The sequence below is a fragment of the Cetorhinus maximus genome, chromosome 2 (assembly GCF_964194155.1).
Source record: "Cetorhinus maximus chromosome 2, sCetMax3.hap1.1, whole genome shotgun sequence".
In the NCBI taxonomy this organism is placed as follows: Eukaryota; Metazoa; Chordata; class Chondrichthyes; order Lamniformes; family Cetorhinidae; genus Cetorhinus; species Cetorhinus maximus.
The window spans coordinates 221,963,143-221,976,216 of NC_135880.1; the positions used below are offsets into that span (position 1 = coordinate 221,963,143).

General features: G+C 43.4%; 1 protein-coding gene across 1 annotated transcript in view; it reads left to right on the forward strand.

Moving 5' to 3' along the window:
* The window catches only part of scn4ba (sodium channel, voltage-gated, type IV, beta a), a 28,924-nt gene extending 24,642 nt beyond the window's left edge, over positions 1–4,282 (forward strand). Inside the window, exons 4-5 of the mRNA XM_078559024.1 lie at positions 351–480; positions 2,350–4,282. Of these exons, the coding sequence (XP_078415150.1) occupies positions 351–480; positions 2,350–2,437 (218 nt within the window). The 3' untranslated portion in view covers positions 2,438–4,282. The remainder of the gene's footprint in view (positions 1–350; positions 481–2,349) is intronic.
* Positions 4,283–13,074: the final 8,792 nt, after the last annotated feature.

Sequence of the window (13,074 nt, forward strand, 5' to 3'; positions counted from 1 at the left end):
ATTCCCTGTGCTTCTGTATATCCCAGTATGTGTCTCTATATCCCCGCGTGTGTCTCTATATCCCACTGTTCCCATGTTTCTGAATATTCCTGTGGTTCTGTATATTCCAGTGTGTGTCTCTATATCCCACTGTTCCCCTGTGTTTTTATATATCCCAGTATGTTCCCGTGTTTCTGTATATTCCCTAGATGTCTCTATATCCCCATGTGTGTCTCTATATCCCACTGTTTCTCTACATTGTTCCGCCATTTGTTTTCACTGTTATCCCACTGTACCTTAGCTATTTTATTATGTATCCATCTAGTGATTTCCATTGTACTAATTTCTAAAACTTTCCCTTTGTGTTGCAGTGGTAGAAGTGGACAATACACTGACATTGATCATTCTCTCTGTTGTCGGAGGGGTGATAGGATTCCTCATTCTAATATTTATTATTAAAAAGCTTGTAAAATTTATAATTAAGCAAGTTGGAAAGAAGAAGTAAGTAAGATGCAAATATACAGAAGATTATTATTTTTTAAAAACATTTTAAAGCAAAAGTTTGTAGAATGAGAATATCAACTAGCTGATTAACTGTATGATTAACTGTAACATGCTCTGATATACCTCATACCACTCACTCGAATAGTTGCCTTTAGCTTGAACATCGTTCTCTGCATTATCCTATATTGATTTTTTTTTAAAAAACAACAATGATTCAGTCATTGATCAGGAGACACTTCAACAATGGCACATGTCCTATCATTCTGTGTAGAGAGAGCATTTCATTCTTTGGTTATCTAAGGACTGAACAAGATACAATTCACAGTGTGTACTGTTATACATATATATATATATACTCTGCTAATTCTATGCAAGTAAGAATAATAAGATCCTTCATATGATCACTAGAAATATTACTCATGTCTGAGTTTTCAGCTTTGTAGTAATACACTTTCACTTAACAACTCATTTCAGTATTGAATTATAATCCATGTATGACATGCATATGTCCATATGACAGAGTAACGAGGATTGATTGTGCACTTCCTGTTGATGTCTAGAGCCTAAATGATTTTAGAATTGAGCCATAAAAACCTTACCTGATCAGGTAGCATCTGAACAGCCTTGTTTAAACCATGCTTCTCAGTGGGAGCGGTGGTGTGTCATATCTTCAGGGATTTGTGGCTTGTCAACAGTCTTTCTGATTACGAGCTGACACTTTGCATGCAATAATATTACTCTTGCCCTTCAAGTTTATACATTATTGCATCACTCTCGGATTTCCCACTGCTACATTCAGGCATAATATTTTTCACCCTCTTCTGCTCCCCCAACCCCCACCCCTCACCAGACACTTTGAGTTTGTTATTTTTTATAATGTCAGGACTTGGCTAAAACTGTAAATGATTTACTTGCTTAATTGTTAAATTCCCGATGTGTGCATCATTTTAATGTCTGACATGGTCCATTGGAGGGCAGGATCTTCCTGTGCCAAGTCACCCAAATCTGAATCCTGACCACCCCCTCTCTTTCCTCACCCAATCCTTCAGCCATGGCTCCACCCCTCCAGTTAATTTACCCCCTTTATCATTGTTTTTTTCCCCTGCTTGTACCCCTCTCTGCTGTGTCTCCATGCGCAACACTCTCGCCTCTGAGTCATGGGGTCACGTGTTCAGGATCCTCTCCAGAGACTTGAGCACAATATCCATGCTGACACTCCAGTGCTGTACTGAAGGAGTGCTGCACTGTCTGAGGTACTGTCTTTCAGACGAGGCATTAAATCAAGGCGCTGTCTGCCCTCTCGGGTGGCCCTAAAAGATTCCTCGGGGCTACTTTAAAGAAGAGCTGGGGAGTTCTCCTTAGCAAACCTGGCCAATGTTTATCCCTTAATCAAAAGCACTAAAAAAAACAAACGATACGGTCATTTTTACATTGCTGTTTGTGGGAACTTGCTGTGCACAAAAGGCGCTGTCATGTTTCCTACATCACAACAGTGACTAAACTTTTTAATTGGCTGTAAAGCACTTTGGGAAATCCTGAGATTGTGAAATGCAAGTCCTTTCTTATTTTTTTTGAAAATAGGCCCAGGATTTCCTGGAAGCTGTTTCCACTGCATTGCGGTACCTTCACCATAAGAGGTGACGGACACGTGGCCCTTGCCGCTCCGCTCAGTGGAAGCTACGATGTCGTTACGCTGCAGTTACCGCAGCGCAGTGAAGGGCAGCTTCTGAGGAAATTCAGGACCGAAGCGTTTTAACCGATTGATGCTGCATTTGCTTGTTTGTATCCCCTGTAAGAAAAAGTGTTTACTGTATAACACCAGTGGGTAGCTGGTTCTATTCATGGTGCTTGCTGTGGTCTCTTTAGGAAGGAGTGCCTGGTAAACTCCTGTGCCAACACTGAACGTGGACATTACGGTTCCAAAACCGACCTCAAAACCCCAACAAAGGCTTGAAGATTGCACCGATTTTAGCATCAGTGCTTAAAGACATGTGCCGTGCCTATACAAACACTAGCGGGTACACACAGTTTATAAGGTAACCTTACTACACCTGCAACAGGATGGGGGAGGGGAGGGGGTGGATCGTACACAGACTGCACGGGAGACTTGGGCCATCAGTGCGACCGTTTTGAGACACCACAGTTATGGACTTAAATTCATTTCCGACTGCCCAGCTCACACGTACTGTCTACCTCTCCCTTCCCCAATCCTCGTTACTGTCATATCATGCTCTGAGATGCTAGGGCATGCAACTTATCTGCCTTGCAGCATGCACATTCTGATCATACAGAGATTGACACCAGCTGTGTAGCACCAGACTTGTATCGCATGTTGCCTTTTACCCAGTGTGTTACTGGCCTTTTTGACTCCTTCTTATTGGTTTGGTGTCCCCTAGAGAACTATTGGCTCTCCTGTACATCAACTGAAGTCAACAACTAGCTAAACCCCACTAGCGAATCATCACTTCTCTCCTGACTGATCCAAAATTGTGCTGGGCAGCCCCAGAGGCTGGTGTGAACTTGAAGTGACTCTGGAACAGCTCTATCACTGTGCTGTTGGAAAGATATTTAGGGACTTCTTCTGTTTGCAGAGAGGTAACTAGCTAAACCAGGAATATGATGATTAGATAAGCTTTTTACCATTAATTTCTGGTAGCTGCTTGTAGGGAAAAATTTCCAACTCATCTTGGCTCAAAACCCTGAAACTCCCTTCCTAACAGCACTGTGGGTGTACCTACACCACAGGGACTGCAGCGGTTCAAGAAGGCAGCTCACCACCACCTTCTTAAGGGCAACTAGGGATGGGCAATAGATGCTGGTCTAGCCAGCGATACCCACATCCAATAAATGAATTTTTAAAATTAACTGGGATTCATGTACAGCTAACTCATTTAAACTGGTCAGCTGATCATAGTTACAGCTGTGGTTAACCAGTACAGGACTAATTCCTACTGTCAAGTGGAACTATCAGGGTCATTCCAGGTGTATTATAAGGGTTCATCTCAGGAGAGTCCACTCTGAGCCTGGAGCATGGGTTCCGTGAGACTGTAGATTGGGCACCAGCCACAGATGCCAGTGTCCCTCACTCACAATGTTCCTCATTCTCTAGTCATTGAACATAACTGGGAGTCGAGTGTTGTAAAGGTTACCCTGTAATAGAAACATAGAAAGTCTTACAGCACAGAAGGCCATTTGGCACATTGTGTCCCATTTTCCAGCTCTTGGTCCATAGCTCTGTAGGTTCAGGCACCTCAAGTGCATATCCAAATCTTTCTTCAAATGCAATCAGGGCTTCTGCCTCAACCACTCTTTCAGGCAGTGAGTTCCAGACCCTCACTACTCTCTAGCTGAAAAACTTACTCTTCAAATCCCCTCTAATCCTGCTATCAATTAGTTGAAGCCTATGCCCCCTGGTTATCAATCTATCTGTTAATGGAAATGGTGTAGGTTTTGGGTGGCAGTGCCAAAAAGCCCCAGTGTATTGGCATAGTTGCCACTCACACCTCAGCCAATTCATTGGCACAAAACCACATCATCAGCGTAGGCACAGAAGGAGGCCATTCAGCCCCTCAGGCTTGCTCGGCAACTCAATTAAGTAGTGATTGATTTGTATCTGTAACTCCATCTACCCATCATTGCTGCATCACCTTTGATTCCCTTCCCTGACATTAAAATCTCCATTGTGACAATTTTACCTGACCCCCCCAGCATTTACAGCATTTTGGGAAGAGAGTTCCAGATCTCCACTACCTTTACGTGAAGAATTGCTCCCCGATTTCACTCCTGAATGGCCTAGCTATAATAATCTGGTTATGTCAGTTCCGAAGAAGAGTCATATTGGACTCAAAACATTAACTCTGTTTCTCTCTCCACAGATGCTGCCAGACCTGCTGAGTTTTTCCAGCACTTTCTGTTTTTATTTCAGATCTTCAGCATCTGCAATATTTTGCTTTGACCTAGTTACCTTCCCCCTGCCCTGGATTCCCCGAGCAGGGGAAATAGTTTCTCTCTATCTACCTTATGAAATCCTTTATCACTTTAACGACCTGGGTCATAGCTCCCCTCAACCTTCCAAACCCAAGGGAATACAAGCCAGGTTTATTGAACCTGTCCTCAATATTTCAATCCTTTTAATCCTGGTATCTTTCTGGTGCATGTGCACCGCACCCCCCACCCAAATCCAATATATCCTTCCTGAGACACGGTGTCCAGAACTGAACACAGTTACTTCAGACAGAGCGTGACTAAGGCTCTGTTCAACTGAAGTAGAATATCCCTTTGTATTCTGACCGCCTTGAGATGAAGGCCAACATTCTTGCTCGGCAACTCAATTAAGTAGTGATTGATTTGTATCTGTAACTCCACCTACCCATCTTTGCTGCATCGTCTTTGATTCCCTTCCCTAACATTAAAATCTCCGTTGTGACAATTTTAATTGACCTCCCCCCCACCCCCACCCCGACTCCCCAGCATTTGCAGCATTTTGGGAAGAGAATTCCAGGTCTCCACTACCTTTACGTGAAGAATTGCTCCCCGATTTCACTCCTGAATGGCCTAGCTATGATAATCTGGTTATGTCAGTTCCGAAGAAGAGTCACATTGGACTCAAAACATTAGCTCTGTTTTCTGTTGGTCTTTGTGATCATGTCTTGTATCTGCCCACTTTAGATCTTAGATTAATTCCAGCTCTTCCCTTGTAATAGGTACCACAAACCCCGCCCTTCCTGCTCAAAAAATTGATTCCCTTCTTAATACAGATAAGTTGGATATATTTTCTTTTAAAAGTCCCACAAATGCATTGGAATGGGATGTCTGTTCTCTCATTGTTGTTTGACATTCTCCTTCCTCTTTGGTTCTTTTATCTGTTTTTCTCTGGTGATTTTCCATTTTTTTCACCCCCATTCCTGCATTGTGGTCATCAGTTAACCAGTTAACTGGATATCTTATCAAAGCAATTGCGATCAGTGAATAGGCTTGAGGTGATGGAGAGGGGAGTGTTTGTAACAGGATGTTGGGAAAGGAGAAAAGAGACCCTCACTTGGAAACATTGGGAAAATGGAGCTTATGGATGTTGGTGTGGGAAATTTGGGTCCTACAGATCATGGCTGATTGTGAACACATCAACCTTAACATGGCTGATCTTACCCAGGCTAGTGATATTAACGATTTCAATGCTGGGTGCCAGGATGGGTCAATGAATGAATGGATGGATGTAGAGGGAGTTCCTGTTCGCCCAACCCTCCTCTCTCTGCTACCACCACCCCCGTCCCCCAACAATTGTTTTGAGCCCCTTGCAGTTAACATTTGACTTCATGGTCTATTGAACCTGCAGTTGATGTGACAGGAGCACAGTAAAAGAAATGGTTCTCTTTAGGGGAAGTCCACCATCAGGAAAGAGTCTGCCTGGAAAGAATCTGACAGAGGGACATGCATTGGTGTACAAATTGTGATTTTTCTGAAACTGGGTGACTGTTATTTCAGCTTTCCATTAATGCAACAGCAGGGCTGACACTGAGTGATACTGATGCTCTCTGGTGTGTGCTGATATCAGACCAGATAACAGAATATTTATTAGAATTTCAATCAAGGCTAAGTAATATCAAGTTAGGGTAAAGATTCAAGGAGAGGACACCTTCTTCCTCACTCCAGGTGATCTTTCTGGCCTCTTAATCTCCCGTCTGTGAACAAATGAGGATATTTGTGGGATATTTGCACAGCTTGAAGAGAATCCCTTGGCAGTAGGACAATGGAGCAAGGGGTCGCAAGGCAAGGTCAAGACCAGTGTCAGAGTTCATCAAGCAATGAGAATGGACTACTGGTAGGGTGGTAGATTCAAAAACCTTGGAATCATCAAGAAGAATGGTGGATGCTGTGATGAGGTCCTTCTGGATAGAAGGACCAAATGATTGTCCTCATCTAAATCTATCTCGAGGTTCTGGTGTTTGAAGAGGGAATGGTTGCCTTCTGATTGAGATTGGCTTGCATTAACTGTGCCACCACTGAAAAACACCCAATTAGCTTTTCAGAAGCACATGATTGATGATCGTCCAAAGCCATGTAGCACCAGATTGTAAAACCAGATGTGAATGGGGGGTGGGTTCCACGGTACCTGAGCTAATGATAATTATCCAGTCTAAGACGTTAATTCAGTGGTGCCATGTCTAAAGAGGAAGATAATGCAAGGGCTGTGAGATGAACTCACATCAGGCATCTACCCTTGCATGCCTATACTGGAGTGAGCTTTCCCCAGTGCCAGCACACATGCAGCAGGTGTCAGTCAAAGCTATGAGTCATGGTTTACACCCTGAGTGTGTATGGTAGTTTAGCTACTTATCCTTGTGAACTCATTGCACAAATGTTACCCTTCCACCGCCCTCCCCCCACCCCCACCCCCCACCCCCGATCCCACAGAAAGATGTCACAACAGCAGGGACAACTGTGGACCCTTTCTCAACTAGAAAGCACTCAGCTGAGGTCTGCCTGCTCATAACAGTTTGAAACGGGAAGGGATCAAATGATGGACCACCTTCACAAGGCACGTTCAGTGCCATCTTAACGCATTAAAGAGAGCAGTTGGCAGAGTTTTGGGGAGATGCTTCTTCTTTTACCACTTTAGACCTAAGTACAATTTTTCTCAGGTGATTCGAATTTTACCCAGGGAGTAGTGAGAATGTGGAACTCACTCCCACAGTGAGTAATTGAGGTAAACTGTACAAATGCACTTAAGGGGAGGCAGGATGAACACATGAGTGGCAGGGTGGGGGTGTGGAGGAGAGAGGAATAGAGGGTATGTTGATGGAGTTAGGTGAAGAAGGGTGGGAGAAGCCCCATGTGGAGAGCAATTGGCCTGTTTCTGTGCTGTAAAAGCTATTTAATATAAAGGAGATGAGACACTCACAGATACAGAGAAAATATTCCTCCTCATTATCTTCCTGCCTAATCATCCCTTGATTCAAATTGATGAGACATGTCATGCAAAATTTGACAAATCATACTGGTTGTAGGTGATTGGCACTGGAGTCAGACCTCAGCTTTACGGGTAAATGTATTTATCTAGCAATTTGTACCCAAATCAGAAGGTAGACACACAAAATCCTTGCACTCCTTTAGAGGCAGATCGATCCTGCTCTTCAATAGCAACTTTGCACACAAGAGTGAACAGTCAGTTTTAACCCAGTGTGCACCATAAGAGACCAGAAAAAAAAAAGAGGCTCATCACTGCTTTATCATTGCAATTATTTAAAAGCGCATAAAGATATTTGAAACAATATTAAACTCTGGGAGAATTTGCACACGCCCGATTGCTCTGCATGTCCAATGTTATTAACTAACAGATGATGCTACTCAGGATGCTACCTTAAATATAATGTTAGTAGCTCTTTGCTTTTTTGCTATGAATTTCAAAGGCATTTAAGGGGCAAATTATTTGAAACTTGATCAGTTGGAGACCTGAAAGATCACTTAAGATTCTGATTGTCATTTTTCTTAGGTGAGTGAAAGGTGCTGGGAATAATTTGCAATTGATTGGGGATTTTCAGAACAAGGCCTTAGGAGGAAGTGATGTCGCTGTGGACAGAAAGTTGAGCAATAAAAGCACTTCTTGTAATGGAGCTTGTTAAACTTCTTTAATTCTAACCAATAGTAACTAGCATTGTGAATGAACTTGTGAAGGAAGATATTCTCTCTACTGCAGCAAAACCTCCTGTTTCCACTTGATATACTTCTCATCAGGAAAAATGATGGTGGGATGTACCATTTTCTATCTCCACTTGGATTTTTCCATTATACACAAACAAGAACACTGACAATCAAGAAGTGACTTTCAGTTCTGTAATAGCGAGAATTTGGGGATTAGATTCCCCTTTACAAAATAGTTCCACCAATAATTGTTTCATATTAAAGCAGTGAATGAGCTCAGCTCCCCATTCATCTCCAAACTTCTCTGGGGCTGCTCCTTCTTTTGGGGGATTGGAGGCCCAACCACGCAGTCAAACAGTTGATGAACATTTAGATGCTTGGATCTGCCATAGAAGCCAGCATTTCTCACAGGTTGAATGCAGGTCTTTGCATGTTCTCACCATGGGTGAGACCACAGGTTCATCACTCCCTTGGTGCTTCCAGTTGATAGGGTTAGATAAAAGTGACTAAAAACTCCTTTGAGCATGTCTTTCTGTCATAGCAACATGAGCTGTCACTGTGAGCGTGCACAGACTATACTGCACAATGCCGGTGCTCGATTCATGATAATTCATCAGATATTTTGCTATGAATTAATCACTCCATTGGCACAGCCTGAGCTGCAAGCTGCAGACTCAAAACCTTCCCTATCAACTTGAGGTCGGCCAATAAGATTTTGGAGAGTTGCCTCCTGGAACCTCTGTTGCATGCCTTTGGGTTTCAGGTTTGGTTGGAGAGTCTGTGCTGTTCCTGGTTGAGCCTTTAGACTGGGTCAGTCAGCATTCCCTCATTCCCAGTTCATTCCCCTTCCTGCCAACTTAAACCTTGAGTTTGCACCCCCTTCCCATCCACAGCTGGGTGAACCCACCTGCTCCATTTCCTGTCAGTGATGCTTCCATTGGATTGGGACTGGTACCTCAAAACAGGATGCTGCTTTTTGTCATTGCAGCCATGGTCTCCACTCTCCTGCTGTATGTAGACAGCCCCTAGCGTCAAATATCTTCCTGAAGCACCTGATAAACCCTGGAGGTGAGCAGGAAAGTCCAAGCGATGCTTCCATCACAAGAAAGTGATGTAACAATACTATATCGTCATACCGAATGTCAGTAAATTTCCCAAAAGGCAGTGCCCCTTGGAATTGGTTCCACCCTAATGCCATTTGCTTTTTATGAATGAATGGGCAGCGGAGTCTCATTGGATAACTGCTCTAGTAAAGTGATGATGCCATCAACCGTATACCAAAAGCACTTCTGAGGCAAATAAGCCACAGAGTCATGAATAACCATGGTGTCATAGCAACGGGCATCTGTTAGACAATCAGTGCCAAAACAACCAGTGTCCCTTAGTATATCAGAATGTAATAGTGAGGCTGGTCATTATCAGTATATCTCTGAATGTGGTTCCTATAATAATTGGTGCCCAAATATCAAATACTCCTCATCTGTAAAACCTCAAGCATTCTGCTTTATTTTAAAGAAAAATCTTTAATGATTCCAGTCACTCCCTCAATACGTTGGTCAAATTTAAAACCTTGTATCTAGAGAGAGTAATTTTAATCCAACTTGCTGGCTGCAATTAGGTAGAACATTGATTTTTTACACCCAGCCAAATATTACTCAATGGCTTTAAGGCACAGTAAAGTCAGATGGATGTAAAACTAACACTGTACCTAATCCTATCAGATTCGCGACAGCAGGTTGGGATAAAGTTGCTCCCATCAGATTCACTGTTGTACTCGATTCTGTGGACTTCCCACTCAGCAAATTAATTGCCCGCAAAGCTTTTACCCTGCCATCAGAGAGAACATTCCCCCCTCCCTCTCTCAGGGCCATCAGCTCTTGCTGGGATCCACGTTTTCAAACCCAATCCCAAAACTGCCAGTTTTGGTCGAACTTGCATCTGATTTTGATCAGCCTTATTAATCATCACCTCGGTGCGAGCAGGAAGCATCTTAAAAGACACTCGGGACTGCCCTCTGGGCTGGCTGGCGGAGGAAGGTTGGGGACGGGGAGAATCTTTTCCGTCAGGATGAGGGGTTGGTGCCACATTGAGTCAAAACTACAAACTAGCGATGAATAGTACATGGTACATCACAGCACCTGATGTGACTGACCGAGCTATATCTTTAGATTAAAGTATATACTTGATGTCTTTAATAAAAAAAGCCTACTCACAGTACGAGGGTGAGAAAGAGGAACTGAACGGTTAGACTTTGTCCCTCTATTTGTGGAACCTAAGTTTGAACCTGCTCCAGGTGAAGTTCTTTCCCTCTGTTAGGCATTGAAACAGACATCTCAATTTGGAAGCCTGGGTTATAAGAGAGCTGACAAGAAGAGGCACTTTCTCACTTCCCCCACTTAGTGAGATGTATTGGTTCATAGAATTCCAGAACACAGATTTGGTCATTAATTAAGAAATCACAAGATTGGGAATCTGCACCGGTGGCAGGCAAAGTAAGAGGTGTTGCTGGGAGCTGGATTTGAGCTTGTTCTTGAAGTTTTCACCTGGGAATGCTGCCTTGACTTCAGGTTCAAGGAGTAAATGACATCCATGTCACTGGAGTCACCCTACATGGTGATCAGCACAAAACTAACCAATGTGGAGGTGATGGGTGGTGAATGACTCCCAGTGACACCCTAACCCTGGGGAAAGGATTTATCGCCAACTCTCAGGTGATTGTGAAGTTTAAGATGCTTCTTGATGTCACTGAGTACACACCCATGATGTAACCGACTTGTTATTAGAATTTGCACTGATGTGACTTTGCTGAGCGAAACTGTGATGCCAGTTACCTCACTATAGTTCTTAAAATGCTACGCATGTCAGATGTTCAGTCACAAGACGCCCAAGATCTTGGGCATTAGAAGAGAAACAGCAAGAGTTTAAGCAATATCCATAGACCCTGTGACCAGCTACCTTCCTGAAGATTCTCACCTCCAGGGACAATGTCCTTTCAAACCCTGCACGTATAAGTTGTCCAAAAGCCGTGTCCCTGAAGACTAATCACTGGAGGTTCCGACTGCTTCAGTCAAGTCAACCCGAGGTTCCTCGAAAAAAAATTATACAGTGGGTTGTCTATGTCATTGGCCCAGGTCTTTAGGTTTGAGACAGGAGTGTTATACTGCCTGTTACAAAGTAGACTGTAAGAGATATAACCTTGAACCCTGGTGGTCCAGTTTGGTGGTCTCTATGTACTGCTTCATAGCTAATACATTTCAGGATGAAAACAATCGAGGGTTTTTATTTTTTTTGAAAAAAAAGAGGTTTAGCAATTTTTGGAAGTAAATCTTACTCCAAGGGCACTCCACCAGCTAATCAACGTGGAGGCTGGGGTGAAGAAATATCTTGTATTTTACTGGGTTTTTAAGCTTCAGAGACTTGCACTAAACGGAAGAGTGTGACCCACTGATTGTATCATGTGGTGTTCTTTGTTATGTGTTTCAAAAGTTTTTGTGACCCAATCATTGAAAATTTTTCCTACGTAGAACTTGGGAAGAAAACACTGGGGTTTCCCTGTGTTTTGGAAATGAGATTTTTCTTTCAGAGCGGTCAGTCAGTCAGGGAGGACATGAGCTCCAATCAGGCAACAATCCCTCCCATACCCAACCCTTGATAGGCAAGTCAAAAGATTAAACCTTGAAAAAAAGATACATTCTCACCGTTTAAAGGGGACCTGGTGGTCAATTTTACTTTATTCAGGTTTATCTTGAGATGAATTTAAAATGGTAAATCAAATAACTTTTGCCTTTTACGTTAACCTCTTAAGGCATTAAATATAGCTTGAAACAGAGGGGTCACTGTGCCTGAAGCTGAAGGGCCGTCTTTGCTGGTCAAAGACTAACCTGACTTCAGCACGCCACCACCTGGAGCTATTGTGTTGCCCCTCTCACTCGGCAGGTCATACTGCAGGAGGGACACTTTGGATATGGAGGTAGCAGGGCAGATGCAGTGTCTCTCAAACTCTCTGACAATGAAGTTTGCATTGCCTTTTTTGATTTAGATGCCAAATATAAACTTTGCATGTGTTGCCAATGTGTAAAAGATTGACATACTAGATTCTATTTAATTTTTGTATGCTGGTAATAGATTTATTTTATACTGAAAACAAGATCCGTCACAAATCAAAATAAAAGCATTTGAATCTAACTTCTTGTATATGCTTTGGTCTCATTTTTCTCTCAATCTGTGACCATTGGGGACTGTTCCCATCCTTTCTTGGATTTAAGCCAATGAATGGAAAGCCAATTGCTCTACTGCTTTGAATTTTTTTTAAAAAATCCAATCACAGAAATGCTGGCTCCGACATCCTGATTGCCCCTGAGATAACGGAGTGGCTTGCTCAGCCATGTCAGAGGGCAGTTAAGAGTCAACCACATTTCCGTGGGTCTGAAGGCCATAATCAGATTAGTGAACTTTCACTCTTCTGAAATGAGTAGATGGCCAATGCCAGTTGTGGTGCAAAGGCAGACACAGCAAGACCACCCCAAGATTCAACCTCTGGCCACTGAGGGGAGAACTCCCCTGTTCTTTAAAATAGTACCATAAGATCTCCTACACCCACCCGAAAGGGCAGGTGATCCTCTCATCTGAGACACGCACCTCTGACACTGCAGCGCTCCCTCAGTACTGGCACTGGGAGTGTCAGTTTGGATTTTTTTGTGTCTAATAAGCCCACAACCTTCTGACTTAGAGGCAAGGGTGATGCCCACTCATACACATGGCCGAAAGGTTACCCCACCTGAAACATTGGGCAGGATCTTCCGCACCCACCCGTCACCGGGGTCTTCCGGTCCCGCCAGACAAGACAATGGACTTCTGGCTGGGACGCTGCCCTCGCCGGCGGTGAGCCCCGCCCACCACAGAGCTGGAAAATCCCAGCCATTAACTCGGTCTCTCTCTCCACAGATACCATCG